Raw genomic sequence first — 22086 nt, 5'->3', positions numbered from 1 at the left:
ATTTACTGTTGCTAAAATAGACAAAAATAATGTTGTACTTGAGGAGCTCCTTAATATTATGCATTTTTATTCTGACACATTTGTTAGTCCTACCAATGGTTTGCATATATTTAGACTGCTTCACTGATTATTGTTGTAATTTTGAGGGTTGATGGGTTGGGATTATGTAAAGTTCATGGATTTTAATTTTTTCGTCATGTTATTCATTTTTACAATCATTGTTCATCTACAAGGAATAATGGAAAGTGGTGGAAAGTGGTGTTGCTTCATGGTTGTGAGTTATTTCCAGTGTGCAATCAAGAAGCTGGTCAAAAAGCTTGCTAAGAAGTACCATGCTTTCCTAGCATCAGAGGCGATCATGTATATTCACATTTGTTCTATGTGAAGCAGATAGTATTCCATATGTAAATTTGGATGATTTGACTTGTATTCCTTGTCTTTGTAAAGATTAAATGCTTTTTGAATATTGCTGGTATTAGATGAATGAACAGATAACTTGTAAAGGTTAATTCCTTATGTTCAGCTTTTTGTAAAGATTGAATGCCTTCTTAATGTCAATGATGCTGGGACAAGATTGAATGACTTATTTTTGTCATGCTTATGATAACTTCTCATCTTCATAAATATCATACCAGTTTTTGTTTCTTTTACATTTTTTACGATCTTGCCTTTCGTGTTTTTAATGGTTCGGTTTTTCTTATGTTGTTTTCTTTTTTTATCATCTCTCTAATATTTTCTAGGCTTTCTTATGTTGTTTTATTTTTTTGATTTTTAGAGGAACTATGTCAGTTGATCGTAATTGGATGTACCACCGACTTAGTGAAAATGGTTATATAAGAGCTGAGTTCTGTGATGGAGTTAAAGGGTTCCTTGAGTTTGCATTTACTCAGTTAGAGTATTGTAGTGGTGATAAGATTAGATGCCCTTGTATAAGATGTGACAACCAGAAATTTCTTAACCGTGATACGGTCAATGTTCATCTGTTGAGAAAGGGGTTTACACCGATCTATATATTGTTAGGAGATACACACAATTCTTCCAGGACAATTGCATCATGTGCATGAAGTTTGGAACAAGCATTGTCAGCGACGATTGACAACCTCATTAGGGAAGGTCAGAAGCCAAAAGCTTCTGGAAGCAAAAGGAGATTTAAACAAAGCCCGTGATAAACCCCCTAATTGGATCTCTAGAGAAAATTGGAATAAGCTAATTGATATTTGGATCTCCCCAAAATGGAAGAAGAAATCAGAAGCCAACAAAAATAATAGAAACACCATGAAGAACGGTAGCATCTCTAAACACTGTGGAGGATCAATCACATTTATCAATCATGACGAACGATTGGTACATATCTTTATTCAATTAGATTTCTATAATAATTTTTATATTATTGTTCAGTCATCTTAAATTAGCCCATTATATGTTAATGAATTTTTTCTTTTCTCTTTTGTAGAAATTAAAGTTAGGCAGGGAGCCAACAATAGTTGAATCATTTAATCGGACGCATAAGACAAAGCAAGGCATGGGAGGATATGTAGATAAGAGAAGTGAAGCTGTCATGGTAAGTATAATTTTTTTATGATTCATAAATATTATTGAGCTTGCTCATGTTTATCTCTTGTTTGATCCACCATAATGTTTTTCTCTTCTTTTAAATCAACTGGCAGGCAAAGTATTCAGCTGAATACTCCAAAAAATATGGTGATGCCTCCACCTCAGATGCTCCTCCACGTGATTATGACTTGTGGTTTGAGGCAACTGGTGTCCCAACTCATGGCCATGTCTATGGCTTTAGTCCCCTAGAGGATCTCACTGGAATTATTGGGCAATCATCATCTGCTTCCACCTCTACAAGTCAAGCTCCAGAGCTGTACACTCATGAAGACCTTCTACGTATTCTTGAGCAGGAAAAGAAAAAATGGCAAGAGGAGGTTCTTCAAAAGATGAGAGAAGAGATTGGCTTTGGACCAAGGCATGCAGATCGGGGGAGTAATGGTGATTCTGATTCTGCTGATCATGCTTCATTATAATTGTTTTTGCCTTAGATGATAGGTCTTTGCATTCCTAGGAGGAATGAAATCTCTGTTGATCTTTATGACATATTTTTAGACTTTGATTTTGATGGATTCAGAACATGTTGATGCCAATTTTGAATGACATTTAAAATGACTTTTGCGTAATGTTGAATGCCTTTGCTATTAATGATATTATTGTTATTATTATTATGTGCCAATCAATGTACCAAATGTACCAGGTTATTAGATTGTGATCGGTGACCAAATTTTGGTTACTAAATTGTTTACCAACTATTGTGACGAGCAGTCATAAACTTAGTGACAGGATTTTGGTCAATAAAAATTGATTTTGCTCAGCGCGTTTGTAACCAATTAGTGACCGTAAACTTATCACTAGGTCAGTGACGGGATTAATGACAAATGTAGTGACAAAATGTGTGACCATGTCTGTGACGACTAAATCTGTCACTAAAGGTCGTGACAGATTAGTGACCAAACTTGTGACCGCATTCTGTGACAAAATCAGTGACCAAGTTGCCTTCGTCACTAACTCCGCAACTGGATAGTGACGGGAAATACATAATTTCTTAAATATTTAATTCTTGAATTTGTAACGGCTTAGTGACGGCGGTTCTGTCACGGAGGTTAGTGACGGGAATCGCCGCCATCACGGAGAATTTAGCGACGCGTGTTTTTGTAACGAAGTCAGTGACAGGAGCTCCGGTCACAAATTCCATATTAGTAACCGGAAACACGGTATAGTGACGGGAATCTCCGTCACTATACGCGTGTTTTCTGGTAGTGGAGCCCTGTTGATCTCTTCTCTAAAGCCATGACAGAAGGAAGGAGGGAGGGAGAGAGAGATTACAAATGAAAACTGCCACCTATCACCAGAATATGGAGGCTAGTGACCATTCATTTTCATTGCTCCTTCCTTTGGTAAACCAGAAGAAAATAAACAAAACCAACACTTCAACATCTACATAGGGGCTTTTGCTTAACCCTCTCAGTGATCAACAGTATACTGCTTTCTGTTGGAACGTTTAGTGCTCTTAGTGGCCTCTGATATGAAAGATTTGAGGAGAAGGGCTTGGTCTTTCATACCAAAGCCATGTATTCATTCTCTCTTTATAGACAAAGTCATTTACAGATTAAGTATACATTCCAAATATACATCCTTTGATATAGCAATCATACAGCTAGAGTTGGTGGAAGGTTGTTGTCTAACATAATAGACTCCCACACCCATTGTTAAAGGGGTCAAGAATAGATACATTTGTCCCTCCAAAAGGCTAATTATCGAAGGGGATCAAGTAAAGAAAGGCTGGAAGGTCGGGCTTTTTGGGTGGTGGCATCCAAAAGGAAGAGAAAACTCTGCCTCCAAATCTGGTCCGTTATAGCTGAGAGCGATCAAACGCTTCTCGGCCGAGATCCGAGGCATGTGCCAATTTTCTTGTGGACCTTTTTTTTTTCCATGAAGATCAATTTTTTTGAGGATTGTTGAGATTAACGCATAACGCATACGGTCTAGCTCACCTAAAAGCTGAGTAGACCACCTCTTCAAAGTGGAGCATAACGCATCTAGAGCCAAGAAAAGCATGCAAGGCCGATTGATCCGGGTGGAAACATACTTTTATTTTGGATGCTGGGAGAGTGGGAGAGAACAAGGCAATGAGGACAGCCATTAAATTCTGCACCTTTTTCTCCTCCATTTTTTGTTGCTTGCCGAGGTGGATTTCACTCACGCAAGGATGAGCCGCCAGGCCTCCTATTTCCTGGAACAGTCCACCCAGCGCTCGGAAGGAACTGGGCGGGTGCAGATCAGCATGGGGCTTAGGCTGACCATCATGCCGTGTACATGCGGTCTAGCTCTAGGCTGACCAGTCCGACCTTAGAATATCGAGTTTGGATCCTCTACGGTCGACAGACCTTGGATGGTCACCACATCATGTGATGCTATGCATGGTAAGATGTTTTGAAGTGGGTAATGAAAGGTGATGAACATATTTTAACAGAGAAATTACACCTCAGTAACATGAAAACCTAAAGTGAGTCTTTCTACTTCAATCTGGCATGTATGGAGAAAAAAGATTTGGTGGTTCTAGACATGATGCTGAGCTGATTAAGCTTAAACATTTTCATTTTTGTTGCTATTATGCTGGACTACAAAGTTGTGACAGGATGAAATCAGCTGTCGGGCATGGTCTGTACATGTAGGTATTAATTGTGGAACAACGAGACAACACTCGAGCATGATGCGGTTACAACCAGAAAAACTGGGCACTATGAATTGAAACCAGGTAGATCAAGATTTCTTGCAAAATTCGTCAAGAGGAAAGATATCTGAAACACGTCATAAGGTTCCAAGCTGGATTAATTGTACTTAAAAGTTAAAACCTTCCATGCTCCAATATCATAAGAACCTTAAAGAGTACATGATCCTTTCTTCTTAATTTTGTATCAAGAGAAAAAGGTGAGATACTTCTGAAGGAAAAGTTTGCTTGACTAGGAACTGACTAAGCTAAGCCTTCCTTATATGTGGTGTTAATCATTTAGAGTATGTAGTTGTCCTGGTTTTTAATCAACTGTCAAACATATTATACACTGGCATCGACCCTGAAGTATTTGTGATGATAGTTCACTTCAATGACGTTCGTATGGCATCAATGTAAATTCAGATGTCACTATACATGTACTATTTATGAACAAGTTAGGCAGAATTAACTGCAAACAAATCAATTTGATGTGGTGGTATCATTCTCTAAAATTTGCTGACGAAGTCCTTCACTTGGACCGTTGGACGGTCCCGGAGCCTCGAGCCTTGCAGTTCGCTGCTCATTCGCAAGAATCCGTCCAAGTTGTTTGTCATGGTTCTTAGCTATCAATGGGTAGATCATAGATGAGGAGACTAAAGGTGAAAGTGGATGCTTTATTTTTTGGGTAGGTAACGACTTTGGAAGCTTTCATCTAGAGTTGATTGGATGGCGATGTATATATATAGCTAATTTTATAGAAGCTATTTTCTGAATTGCTGTATTAGAATTTTTTTTAGATTTTTTATATATTTTATTTTTTAATTCACACAGATATATTTTTACTAGATTGGCTTAATAAATTCGATTTTTCCTAAAAAAAAAAGGATAAGGGACAAGAACCCTTTACATTTTTTTCCACGGTAGGTTGGTGACGCCTAAAGTATTAGGCCGCCATGGCTCAGGGAAATGCCTGAGGACTTCAAATGATGTGACTTCTTGTAGTGGCTTTTTGTTTGAACTTCTCTTCAACTATGGCACCTTTTTAGCGTCCTCTATCGTGCTACTTTTTCAGAAATCGTAGGTTTTGTACATTGCGGTCAAGGCGTATCTTTTTATGATGTTTTGCTTTCTTTCAAGTTCTCTACTTTGTGTTGGGGATAACTTCAACTGAGGGTTAACACAAGCTCAACATATCAGCTACTGCCTCTGATCTTAGAGCTAGTCAAGTCCAGCTCGGCAACGTAAGAACTTGTCTCCAAAGGCATAAAATCCTGCCTTCATGGAGTCGTTCCCCCTTCTCGGCTTGATAGGCCAGCCTACCTAATATCGTATTCCTGATAAATGGTCCAAGTTTAAAACTTCCTCCAGTGAGGGTCAACTCCTCTAACCAATTTACCATCTATGTCTACAAGATAAGTACAATATTTTAACAGTTTCAACCTGATGGCATGGCCTGAATCAACATAAAACAAGGTGTGGATTCAGCAGCCATAGACCTTTCCATGTACAAAGCATATATGAGACTTGGAAACCTCACCTTTCTTAATTAGCTGCTTCCACAGCCAAAGTTTTCTGTTTGATTTTCTTATCCGACAAAAGCATAGTATGACATGCAACGCATCTCAAAATCTCGATACCTCGTCATGGAGCACTCATTAATATTTCTTCTTTGTGCTGATTCCAGTTTTCTTCATTATATGAGATCATGAGGGTTATGTTTGAAAACCCAGTTCGGATGACCTACAGGCTACAATGATGCTTCACAGCGTTTGCTTTGCAAACAGTAACGAAGTACTCACAACCCAAGCAGTTAACAAGATGCGTTTGTGCTTTGATCTGGTAGTATATCCACTGCACCCCACACTACGCCCCTTCGTTCTATTCTTTGATACTTATGCTCTCCTGGTGGCAGGACAGACTATTTGAAAGACGTGTTCATGTTCTCCTAGTGGAGTACTACAATGGTCAGTCCCTCGGTAGCGCCAAATACCACTCATTTTCCTCTGGGACGAGTGGCCTTCGGCTTCTTCCATAAATGATGGTATGTTTGCCCACTGCACCCAGGGAACACCCAGGTCTTCAGTACATGGGGTCAGAACTAATTTCAGAAGGGAAGTCACATTTGAAACCATCCGAATCCTGATGAGTTCCAGAATATATACACGGCAGTAGGTGAGTACCTGGATTTCCGCCCAACTATTTCAAAAACCTGAAAGGATTAACTCGTGCATTATGTTGCCACCAACCCCCACGCAGCTGTTATTGACAATTATAATGGTTACAGTAACCACAATTTGGGTTGATTTGGGCGGACTTAGATTGCTTGAAATTAAGATATACGTATGCCCAGATCACTGGACACCGAATAAAAACAGGTTTTTTAAAGTTGTATAAAGATTTAGAATTTAAAATGATATTTTATTGAACAGAGTAAGTATTAAATGACAAAATTATAACAAAATATTGATTAGATAAACAGCTTTTATTTTATTAACGCATATATAACATAATGAATCTTTTTTGAAAGTTGTTATTAATTTCAAGCCTTGCGGGTTGCTACCTATTAGTCAATGTAAAAATTAGCGCACTGGATGGCTTACACACTAAGAGCCTATTTGGTGGGATTAGGCTGATTTTTTTATAGAAATTAAGCTTGTTAGTCTACTATCCAACTTTTTTTTTTCTAAAGGTCCATCCTACTTTTGTCCTAAATCCCATCTATTGGCCTATTGAACTGTAGCATAAAAAAAAAAAAAAAATCTATGGAGGTCCTTTTTGTTCTCTTATAGAATTTAGGTTGAGAAGGGATTGAGGAGGTCCTTTTTGTTCTCTTATAGAATTTAGGTTGAGAAGGGATTGAGTTGATATGGGCTTTACTTAAATTAATAGACTGTGTAATTCATGATTCAACAGAAAATTCAGCTTAATGCTACTAGATTTCCTAAGACTTGCTACCAATATGCATGGTCACACAGGCAAGACTTGAGTTGTATAATACTGCAAGTACCTGCAGAGGCAGATATTTCTTGTCTTTGTCATCGATCCAGAGACCTACAAAAGCTTGGTCGGGACCATTCATCAGCAGACATGGGCCCCCGAAAGAGAATCATATCCATGTTTCACATTCACCATGCATGCTTGGTCCTCTCGTGTTGCATCAACTCGACGCCATCAAGGGTCCGAATGTCCGATGGCCAACACCCAATCGCCTTCGTAGGAAATATTTAGCTACTCGGAGGTGTGACCAGACGTCCGCCACCTTTCGATGGGTGAAATTATTTATTGGACCAGGTCCACCAATTCAGTGGTGGAATAGGCGAGGGAGGAGATGGGGAAGGAGAGGGAGAGGATAGAGGAGGAGGGAGCAGAAGCGATGAGGGTGGCGGAGGAGGGAGAGTGGAGGCTGCCGTTGGCTGTTGGCTATTGTTGAGGCAGCGGAGAAGACGGTGCCATGGGCGGCGAGGAAGACGCCGGCGATGCTCACGAGATGGAGAGTGGAGGCGTGGAATTTTGGGTAGAGGAATTCAGTAGAGACGGTGGTAGCAGCGGATTGGAGGAGACTGCATGGGAGGAGGAGGAGGAGGAGGAGGAGGAGGATAAGAGATGAGAGGGAGCCATCTGCTGCTTTTTGGTTGGACTAGTCCACTGTTGAGCTGGTGGACTTGGTCCAACAAGTAATTTTTTCTTTCCCTATTTCTTTTTCATCCGTGTCCTTTTATGGTTGGATTGGTTTCCGCCGAGCTGGTGGATCCGGTTCAAACAATAATCTCTCGATGGTCGAAGAATCTACTCGCTGGAAAGTGGAAATGAAAGGACTGGACGAGTGAAAGAAAAAGCCAGGCGGTGGACACCAAAAAATGGATGCTACTGACGAAAGTAAAGTTGTTGGTAGGGACGGTAATAGTTGGAGCCATCTTTGCAGTGGCTGTAGCCGTTGGATACTAGAATGGAATGGTTGCTTGAAGCCATCTTTGGGAAAAGACTGGTACCTGAATTATCCATTGTTAATGTTTTGTGGTTGGAGGTTAATTACTTTGGTATGAGTTGTTGGCCAACCTCAAGCAGCTGGTATCAAATTTGACAGTTTACAGGAAGCTTTTACAGATGGCACGTCGCTGTGTTAAATAATTAGAACAGCTTTTACAAGCAAGAACTGTACATCCAAGTATCCAACTCGGTTTAACATCATGATACTGCCGTAGTTGGAGTCACACTTGAACCTGTTATCTTTCACATTTATTTCAGCACTGTCAAACACATACGCAAGATATGCCAAATATAATTTGAACGTATTGGATGACAAATTTACACCTCGAACAAGTGCAATTAACACGTAGAAACTCATGAAACCGGTGCAGGGTGGGCCATGAGCCTCCGGAACGAACATATAAACTATTTGTATGTTGACACGTATGAAGCCATGAATCTAGGCTCTAAATATATACAAACAGGTATCCATACCTCGTGTCTCTGATATATAGACTCGATATCGAGGAGTTGGAAATTGTCTCTCTGACAACCTACTCACAGTATTGATCTACCATCTCAGTGCCATGTACCTAATTATTTCCATCCATCAACAGTACATTGTTGTTAAATAGTAATCAAGTGGCATAGTTGTGATTTGAAGTATATCTGCAAGCCAGCTAGCTATACGTGTGTCAACTTTGGTTCCTGGCATGCAGTGAAGAATTTCAGATAACCATCGACTAATTTTGTCTTGAAATTTAAGAGACAAACGTGATTTGTAGAGATTGTTCTGACGTCAAATGTCACCTTATCGTCCGGTGCAATTAGCCAGCACAGGACTGACTGCAGTCTTCTACCGACATGGAACCTTCGTAGAAGAAAACAAACTACTTGGTGCATTGCTTTCCGGTGGCATTCAGTCATGGACATACTGTTCTCCTTTCAGCCGGGTGGGACGACAAACTCCCAGCCCAAGTCTGACCTAACCCACTCCCCCTCCCTTTGCAGTACTGCTTTTTTCTCTGCCCCATATAACAAGAGATGCCTTTCCTCCTCCTCCCCTCCTCTCTCTCTCTCTCTCATGGGCATAGCACCTCCTTGTTCCATGGCTTGGAACGCAAAGAAAAGCAATGAGTCCCCCTCAGAACAGCAAAGACCAGCACAGGATGAATCCAGCCAGGTCCTCTCTAATCCTGTATTCTTCTCCTCCCAACCAAGCCTCCCTTCCCTCCCCTCCCTTAATTTCCGCGACCAACTCGCACCCCCATCCCTCCATCAATGCATCACCACCTTAAAAGGCCATTCCTCCTACATCTCAGCTCTCGCCATCCACGAGAAATCCCTCTACAGCGGCTCCTCCGACCAAGACATCAGACTGTGGACTTCCATCCCCTCAGACCCACCGTCACACCAAAGGAGGACTCCTCCAAGTTTCATCGTCGCCGCCACCAAAAACCCCGTAAAATGCTTAGCGATTTCAGGTGAAATTCTATTTAGCTCCCACCAAGACCATAAGATCCGTGTATGGCAAGTTAACCACCAAGAGAACCCCCGTTACAAGCTCCGTGCAGTCCTGCCGACACCCAAGGACCGCTTCCTAAGCCTCCTCTTGCCCAAGAACTACGTTCAAGTCCGGCGCCACAAGAAATGCACCTGGGTGCACCACGTCGACGCCATCTCCGCCCTGGCGGTCTCGCGCGACGGCACCCTCCTCTACTCCGTCTCGTGGGACCGCACGCTTAAAGTCTGGCGCACGTCGGATTTCAAGTGCATGGAGTCGGTCGCCGGTGCCCACCACGATGCGATCAATGCGATAACCGTGTCGTGGGAAGGCTACATCTACACCGGCTCGGCCGACACCACAATTAAGGTGTGGAGACGGCACGCCGAGGAGAAGAAGCATTCCCTCGTAGCCACATTAGAGCGGCACAAATCGGCGGTGAACGCGCTGGCTCTGAGCGCCGATGGGTCGGTTCTGTACTCAGGAGCGTGCGATCGGTCGGTCGTGGTCTGGGAAGGCGGTGGTGGGCTCATGGCGGCGACCGGTGCACTCAGAGGCCACACGAGGGCGATCTTGAGCTTGGCAGCGACGGCGGAGTTGGTGTGCAGCGGCTCGGCCGATGGAACGGTGAGGGTATGGAGGAGAGGAGAGGATAAGCGGTACTCATGTTTATCTGTGTTGGAAGGACATGGAAGACCCATCAAGAGCTTGGCAATGGTGGGGGTTGAGAGCCATATTGAGAGCAGCAGTTCATATCTGGTTTTCAGTGGGGGCATGGACTCTGATATTAAGGTGTGGAAGCTTTTGGTCCCTCCTTTGGAGGGGACTATGTGACAACGGTTTTAGCATGGATGGTCGTTTAATTGCAGCAAGAAGCTGCCGTTCAAACTTGAGTTGCAAATTGGGGTGGGGGATCCTGTCATGAATCGAACGGGTTTGGTCAATCAGTTAGGACCCACGATGATCTACACTCTATTGTTTGCAACTGATAGTGCTGTACGATATTCGATTGCTACCGTCAGGAGATGGAAGGCTATCTAATAAGATGTCTTATTTGATGGATCATCGAGTGTCGCACAGTATTTTGCAGTGTATTGCAAAGAATCCGCGTTTGTAGGCTTGATGAGTTGAAAAGTAGGCCAGCCTACCTACCCACCATATTCTTTTTATGCTAACCTTATTTGGAGTAACTCAATCCTGCCCTTACCAATTTGTGCACCCTTTTCCAACAAAGTGAAGCCAAAACGGGAACAATATTTCGAAAGACCTTTTTTCGAAAAAAAAATCTTACCAAGTGAACTCTAGTTTTCAATCTACACTGTGAATTCCTTAGTGAGGCCCAAAGGCTGGAATAAGATTGTTGAGGTTGATAGCGTGCTAACCCGATCCAAAACTGACCTCAAACAGAAAAATTAATCCAATAACGTATTAGATTGGGTTCGGGTTTGCATTTTTATATTGAATCAAAAGTTTTTTGGGGTCGGGTTTGGATTACTCAAAAACCTGAAATCCAACCCACTTACTTGCATGCATGCAAATATATGTATATGCATGCATGCTTGCATTCGAAGATATATCAATGCATATTTATTGGTATGTTTTTACATATGTCTACCATTTTTTATGATCATCCAAAAAAAAAAAAAAATCAAGTTAAAAATAGTCAAAATGTAACCCATTTTGTTTTATTAAATCAATTTCCATATAATTCATTGTAGTCTTTTTGTTATATATATGTTGTCGTTTAATATTTATACTTAGCTTCATTATCATGATAGAATTGTTTCCATGATTCATATCTTTTGATTGTGGGAAGTGGTAGAACCCATGTGTTGATGGGGTGCATACATTTCCTTCCTAGCTCCATGGAAATATATGCCCCTCTCGAATCTATAGTAGTTATTTGTGCGCCCTGCACAACCCCCAACCTCCCTCTAATGCATTGCTTTTGAGTATCTTAATTCTTCTTATTGCTGTTGTATCAAGACCAAGGTAGGAGCGCAGCTCATACACCCCTAAGGTCAGTTGTAGATAAGCAGAGCAACCTAGTTGAGGCATTGGGTACTCAACTCCTCCACTAGGTGGTCTGCAAGAAGTCTACTTATCGGAAGATTTTCGGTGGAGAACCCTCCGATGTCTAAGTCAAAACAACGAGACAACAATATAAAAGAAAAAAATTTCAGCAAAGCAAGGGCTCTCCGAGAAGGGAAACATGCGGCCTCCCTCAAGTCCTCCGGATTGTTTTCCTTATTAGGGGAGCTAATTTTATCATTATTTGGGCCAACGTGATGTGTAATAACGCCAGACAACGGCTGGTGGTACGGCCGCGGCCGAAGCCGTTCATCTCGGTTTACGTTTGAGGACAGAAAGGTCAGTCGGGCCTGAGATTGGGGAGTTCAATATTTCTCCCATCACTTTTCATCGATCTACGAGTAATCTCACTTCCCACTTTCTTAGAGTGAGAAAAATATTGCGATGTGTCTTATGAATAGACACAAGACAGATGGAAGAAATAAAATAAATATGATCACCTTACGATATGGGATATAATACATCTCATGGCTGTAGAGTTGGAACCGGATCCGGTGAGATTGGATTTTTTGCTGCTAGAAATAGGTTGAAATTTGGAAAATCCTGGAAGAACTCTTACTCTCCTGAGCCTTTCCAAATCTTAGTCATTTTCCAAACTACCTTCCTTTGTTTTTCTTCTTGAGGATAGATTAGGAGACTAATTATTCTTTAGTACCTTTTTCATCGAGGGGTAATTAAGGCACTCATAAACCCTTCCCATTATTAAACTAGATCTTTACTTATAAGTTTCATCTAATTGCTTAGGTTTCTAGCAGTTTAGTTTCATGGCAACTCTAAATCCAACCCTAGGCCTAGGAGAGACTTGAATGATGGGTCAACCTCTATGGTTCAATTTGACCTAGTTTGATCCATAATATGGCCTAATTTCCAAGACTTAGTGATTGAACTATCTAATATTTTTTGCCCAAAATTTTATGGTTCTTTATTATCCATTTCCAAGATAGATTGAACGAAAAAAAACCAATCACCCGTGAGATCTTATCCAATATCATGACTCGATCTGAACTAAATTGTGTCAATCCAGCTAGAATTATATATACATGACCCTTGTTCCTGTTTAGTTGCCTGTAATTGGGTATCTGATCTTAGTTTGGCTGAGGATGAGTTTACTTAGGCTTTTCTTTTTGTAGCAAAGTTTACTTGAGGCTTTGGTTGGTCAAGTTGAACTAAGATCATGCATGATCCAATTTAAGAAGAAATAGCTCGAAGCAAAACCACTTCAACAAAATGGGCTCTTGCTCAACCGACTTGCACTAAACAAAACAGGTGCTATGTCAATAATTTGACTATACCTGATGTGACTTAAATTTATCGATTTGTAACCGCTACCGAACAGACTAGACTAGAGTTACTGACCAGACCAGCCGACCAGACCGACCAACCAACAATGATAACCTGACCGGCCAACCGATAATTAGCGGGTTACGTGTCCTTGATTCAAAGCATATTAAAGGCAGTTAACACCTATCAAGAAAAGTAATTATAGCCACACACATTTATGAGATATGTTGCAGGACAATTCACCTTGTTCTGCATATTTGAATAGTTATTGCATGTTCGACAATTATGTGTCTGCTCTTTTCGAGCAACGGTTCTATGCCCCTACTCCTATATATACAGGACCTGGAGACCTCTAAGTATGTTGATTATATGCTTATTCCCTTTTCCACTCCATTTTAAAACTCGGAGTGACTTAAGTATCGAAGAATCCTCCACCGAATCAAGTCCAGCAACCTTTGTTATTTTTCCTGCCAGACTTCCCAATCCGAATAGGCGGTCGGAGCAGACCGTCATGGCAAATCTATCGCTATTCTCCAGTTTATCTACTTCTGCCAGGCTGGATTTTGAGGGCAACAACACCCAGCTCGTTTCAACTCCGGGTAAAGAAATTGGCCCATACTCGATTCACCAAAAAACCCTTGGGCTAGTCGGTTTCCGGGTCACACCAAGTTTTGCCAACCCAACATGTAGAGGTCCATAGGCGACGGCAGTCGACCGAGTGAGAGAAAACGGGCCTCAGGAAACTATTTGCTTGCTTTTTCGCCAAACCTCAGCCCGGTGCCGGCTCGAATTTAATCGGGCTTCTCAAGGACGGGCGGAGCCGAGTCGGATTACAGAGACCAGTCCGAGCCCAGCAATTTCCGAGTCGGATTTTCAGTGCTAATCGAAGGAGGTGGGCGTCGCCGGGCGGTTTAGAAATTTTTGACGCTGTAAACCAGGGCGTCGAGGAACCTTATCCTTCACCATGGATGCCAAGTAGAAAGCTCCCCTCCCCTTACTTCGTTCTTCTCCTGTATCTTCTTCTTAGATGTATCTATTCCTCTCTCACCCTTCCCCCTTCCTCTCCCCCAAAACCCCGGCGGACTCCCCATCGCCGCCGTTCCTCCCACCCGCCTCTCCCAGACTATCCCTACGCTTCCAAAACCCTAAACCCCCCAAATCTTATCTCCGGGCCTCCTCCGCTTCCGCGCCCGCCAACGAAACCCTAGCCAAATCCGCCATCCAGAGGATCTCCGAGAAGCTCCGGAGCCTCGGCTACCTCGCCGATGAACCCACCAAGTCCGCCGACCGCCCCCCGACAGGCCCTGGCTCCGCCGGCGAGATCTTCATCCCCACCCCTCACGAGATCCCCAAGCGCCGCGTTGGCCACACCATCGATTCGAGCTGGAGCACCCCCGAGCACCCGGTCCCCGAACCCGGATCCGGGGGCACCATCACGAGGTTCAATTATCTGTGGAGCAGAGAGAAGGAGCAGGAGAAGGAGAAAAAGGCTTCGAAGGAAGTGGTGCCAACGGTCGCGGAGCTGACGATTCCGGCAGAGGTGCTGAAGAGGCTGAGGAGCGAGGGGATACGGCTGCAGAAGAGGCTGAAGGTGGGGAAGGCGGGGATCACGGAGGGGATTGTGAACGGGATCCATGAGCGATGGCGGAGGTCGGAGCTCGTGAAGATCAAGTGCGAGGACTTGTGCCGGATGAATATGAAGAGGACCCATGAAATATTGGAGGTAAGTTTTGGTATAAAATTGCCATCTCTTAGGCTTTGTAATAGGTATGTAGGAAAATTTTTAAAAAAGAAGATTTTTGATAACTCCACATAATTTTCTGACATGAAACTAACCGAAGGCATCGAACCACAGATTATATTGTAGATCTTATCTTGCCACCTCCTAGGAACAACTGATCGAACCACAAACTATCAGTTTAGTCGGGTACTTAATTTCATTGTAAGCTTTCAATTTGTCTTAACACTTAACTTCTGAGGAAACGTAGGCAAAATTTTACCTATATTTCATGTAAATGGGTTACTAAGACAATCTTGAATTTCCTTTTTCCTCGGTCCAATTAATTTCTTCGCACTAAGATCCATCCAATGTATGATGGGGCCAATGTTTGTTTTTATGCTGCACAACATATCTGTATAGTCGCTAAGTTTGTGGTTTCAGGTAATACTGTCTCTAAGGTGGTTGTTGGATATCTATACCGGTTTATAAAGTCTGCCATTCTGCTCCAAATTGATGACCGCAATGTGCACATCTTCTAACTATAATTGCTCTTGCTCCCAGAGAAAAACCGGAGGTTTAGTTGTTTGGAGATCTGGAAGTATCATTATTTTGTATAGAGGGGCCAACTACAAATATCCTTACTTCCACTATGGAGACCAAATGAGAAAGAATGTTGATGAAGTATCCCCGGAGTCTAGCATGGAGGATGGAGCATTGGATAAACAAGGGGTAAATTCCATGCCTGCATGCATTGTCAAGTCATCTTCTGGATCTTTTGCTACTTCAGCTCAATCCTTTTTAGTTATTGGTGTTGGATCTCCGAATAAAGTGCGTCTCCAGCAACCTGGGGAAGCGCAACTTGAAGAAGAAGCCGATCGATTGTTAGATGGATTGGGCCCACGATTTACTAATTGGTGGGGATATGACCCTTTACCTGTCGATGCTGATTTATTACCAGCCATTGTTCCTGGATTCCGTAAACCTTTTCGCCTTCTTCCATTTGGCATAAAACCGAAGCTAACAGATAGGGAAATGACTATTTTACGGAGGCTTAGCAGGCACTTACCATGTCATTTTGCATTAGGTGAAATTCAAGCATCCCTCTTCTTTGGATATTCACTGTATGCTTTGCTAGCTTTATTTATGTTACATTAACATATTTGTAATTTTCAGGGAGAAATCGGAACCATCAAGGTTTGGCTGTTTCCATGATCAAGCTATGGGAAAAATGTGAGGTAGCTAAGATTGCAATTAAGAGAGGTGTGCAGAACACAAACAGTGAGTTAATGGCCGAGGAGTTAAAGGTATGTACATTTTACCACATAATAATCTTCACTGAGCTATAGCTGAACTGCCTATGCTTTTTATCTGTCTATATGATGAATAATTTCTTCTTCCTAAATATACAAATGTGTAGGCAGAGATGATTATTTGGGGCCCAAATAGGGTTGTTTGGTGAAACCAAATTCATACAATGGATGTCATATAAATAGTTGGGACATGCCAATTGAAAAGGGAAATTAATTGGTATAAATATGTATATGCATATGTGCATGGTGCATGCTCCTTGCTTCTGTACGTAATTTATTCGTGGACCTCTCTTTGAAATTCCTGCAGCAATTGACTGGAGGAACTCTTCTATCAAAGGATAAAGAATACATTGTCTTTTATAGAGGGAAAGATTTTCTGCCTCCTGCTGTCTCTCTTGCAATAGAAGAGCGGAGGAATGGTGGAATTGGCATAAAAAGGCAGAATACAGATGGACGTGGCCGGGTTGCTACTATAGATGCTCCTGAACTAGAGTTTGTCAGAGCTGCTTCTGCAGATGAACCCCATGGAAAAGCTGAAGAAAAAAGAGCCCTCTCCACTGAAAGGAGGCCAAGGACAGCTCTTGAAAGAGTAGAGACAAAGTTATTCCAGGTGAATTAGCATAATCAGTGATTGAGTTCAGTGGACTTCTGAGTTTACAGTAAGCCTATTGGGCTGAAATCTTAGCTGGTGTATCCCTTTATATTATTCTATTTCAGGTCATGGAAGAGAAGGAAAAGGCAGAAAAGCTTTTGAAAGAATTGGAAAAACCAGTTGAGCCTCTGAAAGTAGAATCAGATAAGGAGGGAATATCAGAAGAAGAGAGGTACATGCTACGGAAAGTAGGTCTAAGGATGCAACCATTTTTACTGCTAGGTGAGTTATCCAATTAAATTTTTTTGAATGCGGTTGGTAATCTAAGATTTTGGTAGTCATAGCGGATTGATGAAATTATTGCCAAAATAATTCCTTAAAGGAATTTGATGCTGCTCATAGTTTAATTTAGACTAAATGAGAGAATCAACTTAATAAGTCATTTATGTTGGTTTTTTAGTGGGAGATGAACTTGATATATCCATAATACCAGGCTTTTCTGCTGAGCTTAGGCATTACTTTTACCCTCCTTTTTTCTTGATCAATGTATGGGATGTGTTCTTTGTTTGGCCAGCTCATGTCAATGTCATCTTTTTTTTTATAAACTGATCTTAGTTAGATATTGACTTAATCAGATGGGGAATGTTAAGTTGATCCATGCTATTTCTGAATGGTTATGCATTGTTGGATAATGAACATGATGACTTTTCTTTTTAAAGTCATCTAAGCATCTTTCTTTAAATGTTCAGGCAGGAGAGGAGTTTTTGCTGGAACAGTTGAAAATATGCACCTTCACTGGAAGTATAGGGAACTTATTAAGATAATATCCAAAGATCGTTGCATCGAAAATGTTGAACGTGCAGCTCGGATCTTGGAGGCTGAAAGTGGTGGTATCCTTGTAGCTGTGGAGAGAGTGAGCAAAGGTCATGCGATTATCGTATATCGAGGAAAGAACTACAAGAGGCCTTCAAACTTGAGGCCTCAGACATTGTTGAGTAAAAGGGAAGCAATGAAGCGTTCCTTGGAGGCTCAGCGCAGTAAGGTGAACCTATTTGTCTTTACGAGATTATATTTTTTTGCATTTTTCTTCAATAATATCTCAGTTTTCTTTCTTTTGTTATCTATGTAGTCTTTGAAGCTTCGTGTCTTGAACCTTTCCAGAAATATAGATCGGTTAAAACATCAGATGGTGAGCTTTCCAGCCGTAGAATTTTTTTATTCTTCACTCTGCAGTCTGATTTTAGTTGGAATATATATGTAACTTCTATTTTTCTCATTAGTCTCAAGTTAAGGATGGCTCATTGGAAGATTCAGTGCAATTGACCGAGCATGAAAGAATAAGTTCTGCAGCTGAAACAAATGACCAGAGTGGGTCCACATTAGAGGATAGAAATGGTTCTGCAGATTTTACTTTTCAGCAAGAGAGTGCTGAGGTATGCCTGCACATGAAGCTAAACAGCAAATAACACCTCTATCATTAAATGGTGTTCTTGATATTTAATATCCCAAGGCATGAGGATTGATTATAAGTTGATGGTGAGGATAGATAATGTATGATGAATATGATGAATATTTAGAACCAGAGTTTTAGTTGATCTCAACCATTCAGGCTACCATCATTGATTACAAAACCTAATCTCCAAGTTTTCCGAACAAAGTGATGATAAGGTAGCTTATAAAATAAATGTCTTATTGACTTTTCTTTTGTAAATTAGCATCAATTGGCAGGCATGTTGATGTTATTGTTGTTATTCTTAAGCTCTTGTTTCACTGTTTTGATTGTGCCTATTAGTTAGTATCTGTCCGGTTATATTATGTGCAATATGGACCCTTTTGTTATGGTGATTAAGACTTTTTTATAGAAAAGCATGTGGAGCTCATTTATGATATTAACAATGTCTGTCTAAGAAAAATCCTAAATCGTCTGGATTGCTGTACGGTATGCTCTGTGGTGTTCTGTTTATCTATATTGTTATTGAAGATTGTTATATTGCTGCCTGTAGACAGTTGGGAAAAGGCCTCATGGATATCATTATCACAGACCATCATAATTATGCTCAATAGGCCATAAATTTACGGTTGGAATCTTACACCAAAATTATTTACTATGGCCCTGACCACCGGTTATTAATTATAAATATTCAAATATGTCCTAAATAGGGATGAGATTCAGTATCTGCTTTAGCAGATATCTACTTTCTTTGTTCCATAATACACATGCATGTCCAAGCTACTTGTGGCTCACCTACTATTTCATATCCACTAAATATCTTTATGTACAAAGAAAACTCTCAAAGTTAGGACATGCTGTAGCCCGACATCCAACAAATGAAATCGCCATATATATTTATGGAATGGGCCCCATACCATTTATGAGCTACATCTTTTATTACCACATCTCTCTTCTTTCTTTTCTTGAAATCTGCACGCATAACACGTGCGAACATATGCTGGTTTATCCATGTTGCTCATCCTTTGTTCTACATTTCTCATAGTACTGGGTGTTTGGTATAGTAGTCATGTATTTTGACTATATTCCCCTTCTTTCAATCTGCTATGGTCAAGGAAGTTCATGAAATTCATTCGGAGTCCATGCATTCAAAGGACCATGGTCATAACTCAAGGGAAAATGGAGAAATTGTCAATGAACCATCTAATGTAGTTGGATCTGCATTTCCTTTGAATTCTCTAGAGGTACGTTCTTTTGTATTGGCCCCTTAAATATGGCATTCCATTCTTCTCATGGTAGGATTTATTGGAACAGCATAAATTGATGATATCCAAGCACGAACACGAGAATTCTGAGACTGAAGTTGTGCGGTCTTTATCTGATACAAGAAATGACACAAATATACTCAATAATGAATCAGGATGCACTTCTGTTGGGCCTGCTTTTCACCTGGGAATTTGTCCGGTATACATCATGGTCACCCCTTCCACTTGGTGCTAACACAAAGACAAGCCTGCCGCCCCTCCCCTCTCTCTTTCTCTTTGTCTCTTTATTAGTTGCCATTTCTCTTATGGTGGCTTTTGAACCTCTGATATGCAGCAAGAAGCTCAGGCCTCATGTTCTACTACCAATAATATTGTTCACAATCCTAGCAAAGGTCTCGATTCATCATTGGTAGCAACACGGAGGGAACCTGACTCAATGGTCCATGGAGATATATTGGAACAGGAATCTGCTGTTGAAATTCCTTTCAAAGCTTCTCCTCTTTCAAATCGAGAAAGGCTCATTTTACGGAAACAAGCCCTCAAGATGAGAAATCGTCCAGTACTGGCTGTTGGTAATTTTTATTTCTCAAATCATTGATCGTCCATTTTCTGATGTTAAGGAGGCCACGACTCAATCACCCTCCATGGTTTGCTTGAGGAAACTGTTCTCCAGAGAAGGAAAATTATTGTTAATTACATTTGCATTTCATCCATAGTTCTGACGCACTTGAATAATTTGATTTTAGTATACATATGTCTGCTGAGTATCACTAAAAATGTCCTTTTCATGCTGCACAAGTCTCAAAATCAGTGAATCTATCATACATTTAGATATGGTATTGATATAAGTGGAGCTAGGTAGTTGCTAGATTTTCATGAACATTGGTCACAGAATCATACTGTTAATAAACCCAGCTGTCCCTTTCAGAGCCCTATCTCATTATTCTTTGGATACTGGCTCTAGCATACTGAAGCAGATCTTTAATGAATGCCTTCTCTCCAGGGAGGAACAATGCCATTTCCGGTGTTGCAAAAACAATCAAAACACACTTCAAGAAGCATCCTCTTGCCATAGTAAATATAAAGCACAGGGCCAAAGGGACTCCAGTACAGGAGCTCATATTTGAATTAGAGGTAAGCGCATCCTCTTTAAACTTTTGCTAAACACCTCATTTGTTATCAAAACTTGTTTATTTCTCTCTGTACATGCGTAATTTCTTTTATGAACTCAGCAAGCAACCGGGGCAGTGCTGGTGTCACGGGAACCAAACAAGGTGATTTTGTACAGGGGTTGGGGAGAGAGAGAGACTCCTGGTGGGGTGAAGGAAGTAAAACCATCAAAAGGGGACAGCAAGGGCACAGTTCCTTCTCAGCTCATGGCAGCCATCAGACTTGAATGTGGTTTACAAACCAATGACTTGAAATAGGTTGTCTTTAGCAGTATGCTTCATTGTTACTCTCCTTTTCCAGCACAACTTCATTGGTGATGTAATTTGCCTACATTTGAATGGATTCACTCATCGCATGCTCGATTGCAGGATCTTTTAAGATATCTGCATATAGTTCTGTGGGTTTCCCTGTTATCAGATATATCGTTTTGCTTTCTTCATCTGTATATTAGTCTATATAAATTGTTTTTTTGTCATACCAAAGTTTGGTCAGGTACCCACATTATTTGTTATGGAATCTTTTGATTAAGGTTTCTACAATATCTGCTATGAAATTAATGTTCAAAGTGACTAAGCATTTTCTCTCAACATAGGTCTCAAAACCGAGTGGCAGAAGATTGTTTCAAATGACCATCCATGGTAAAGATGTGTAAAGTTTTGACTAAAGCAGAAGCTGTTGCCTTTCGAATGCAGAAGCTCGCGCTATGAACTCGACTCAAAGCAGCAACCCAGTGAAAGCTGACTAAAGAAAATTAACGGCCTCAAGCCACGAGGGAATCAACTACAAAACTGCGAGAACTTGTGCTTCTGCGCAAGGGTTCGGTTCCTGTATATCATGTACTTGCATGAAAGCTTCATCTTATTTGGTGGTTAGATGAAAGCTACATTGATAAAGCAAATTAACAGCCTCTGACAAGGGAGAATCAACTCCAAAACTGCAAGGAACCATAGATAGTCATTTGAAATAAGATGGATTCATCAACAAGGACTTGTAAGACAACCTCCCAATCTCAGTGGATGGCGAATTTATTTACTTAAGATTTGTCAACATTTTATTTACATTTATCTTATTTATTTTTTTTCTCTACCTTCCTACTTGTCGGATATTGGGGGCTGAAGTTGCGCACCTAAATTAATAGACATGTAAGCATGTGCCTTAATATTTAAAATCGTTTTTGATCAATAACTGAAATGGTTGGATATGATTTTGTTTTTCAGCTTCATCTAATATCTACATGAATTGAAATAGTTGTAATCTTTAAAATTATTGTCATTTCTACCTATCTATTTCCCATTCCAAGCTGCTTTACATTAGTAAATAGCATCATAAACTCAAATTTAACTTGTAATTTCTAGCTCATACTATCATTTTATACTGTGATTGAGTTTGTGCAATAAAACAGAGATCATTAGACAATGTGAATATCCTTGTTGACTAGTTTGCTAAGCTAGGGCTGGAAATAGGAGG

The 22086-nt window shown here is 41.0% G+C and overlaps 2 protein-coding genes and 1 long non-coding RNA gene across 12 annotated transcripts; all 3 read left to right on the top strand.

The window, feature by feature from the left end:
* The first annotated feature begins 236 nt into the window (after positions 1–236).
* LOC120111329 lies at positions 237–1691 on the top strand. The gene is made up of 3 exons (XR_005512508.1): positions 237–1344; positions 1454–1561; positions 1668–1691. It is a non-coding gene; the product is annotated as an uncharacterized LOC120111329 (long non-coding RNA).
* Positions 1692–9335: 7644 nt separating this feature from the next.
* LOC103710063 (protein JINGUBANG) lies at positions 9336–10628 on the top strand. Its single transcript, XM_008795652.2, has one exon. The coding sequence runs from the start codon at positions 9345–9347 to the stop codon at positions 10572–10574; it is 1230 nt and encodes a 409-aa protein (XP_008793874.2). The 5' UTR covers positions 9336–9344; the 3' UTR covers positions 10575–10628.
* A 3268-nt stretch (positions 10629–13896) lies between these two features.
* On the top strand, positions 13897–21804 carry LOC103710015 (CRM-domain containing factor CFM2, chloroplastic). 10 transcript variants are annotated; one of them, XM_008795582.4, is made up of 14 exons: positions 13909–14835; positions 15394–15916; positions 16006–16136; positions 16450–16752; positions 16860–17016; positions 17484–17776; positions 17864–17923; positions 18015–18167; positions 19300–19428; positions 19499–19648; positions 19784–20021; positions 20453–20583; positions 20682–20876; positions 21312–21804. In XM_008795582.4, the coding sequence occupies exons 1-13, from the start codon at positions 14140–14142 to the stop codon at positions 20874–20876; spliced, it is 3159 nt and encodes a 1052-aa protein (XP_008793804.1). In that variant the 5' UTR covers positions 13909–14139; the 3' UTR covers positions 21312–21804. The 10 variants fall into 10 exon arrangements, 7 of the variants coding, with proteins under 7 accessions (XP_026661583.1, XP_026661584.1, XP_008793804.1 ...); XM_026805781.2 differs by having other exon boundaries at positions 20682–20889; XM_026805780.2 differs by having other exon boundaries at positions 20682–20889; positions 21212–21804.
* Positions 21805–22086: the final 282 nt, after the last annotated feature.

This window comes from Phoenix dactylifera, chromosome 7 (assembly GCF_009389715.1).
Source record: "Phoenix dactylifera cultivar Barhee BC4 chromosome 7, palm_55x_up_171113_PBpolish2nd_filt_p, whole genome shotgun sequence".
In the NCBI taxonomy this organism is placed as follows: domain Eukaryota; kingdom Viridiplantae; phylum Streptophyta; class Magnoliopsida; order Arecales; family Arecaceae; genus Phoenix; species Phoenix dactylifera.
The sequence above is the reverse complement of the archived record's forward strand: the minus strand, read 5'-3'. Positions and strand labels throughout refer to the sequence as shown.

Coding starts and splice junctions, on each gene's coding strand:
- LOC103710063 (XM_008795652.2), top strand. CDS start 9,345: ATGGCTTGGAACGCAAAGAAAAGCAATGAGTCCCCCTCAGAACAGCAA.
- LOC103710015 (XM_008795582.4), top strand. CDS start 14,140: ATGTATCTATTCCTCTCTCACCCTTCCCCCTTCCTCTCCCCCAAAACC. Junction 18,168..19,299: donor TTCAGCAAGAGAGTGCTGAG/GTATGCCTGCAC, acceptor GCTATGGTCAAG/GAAGTTCATGAAATTCATTC. Junction 20,022..20,452: donor TCGTCCAGTACTGGCTGTTG/GTAATTTTTATT, acceptor CCTTCTCTCCAG/GGAGGAACAATGCCATTTCC.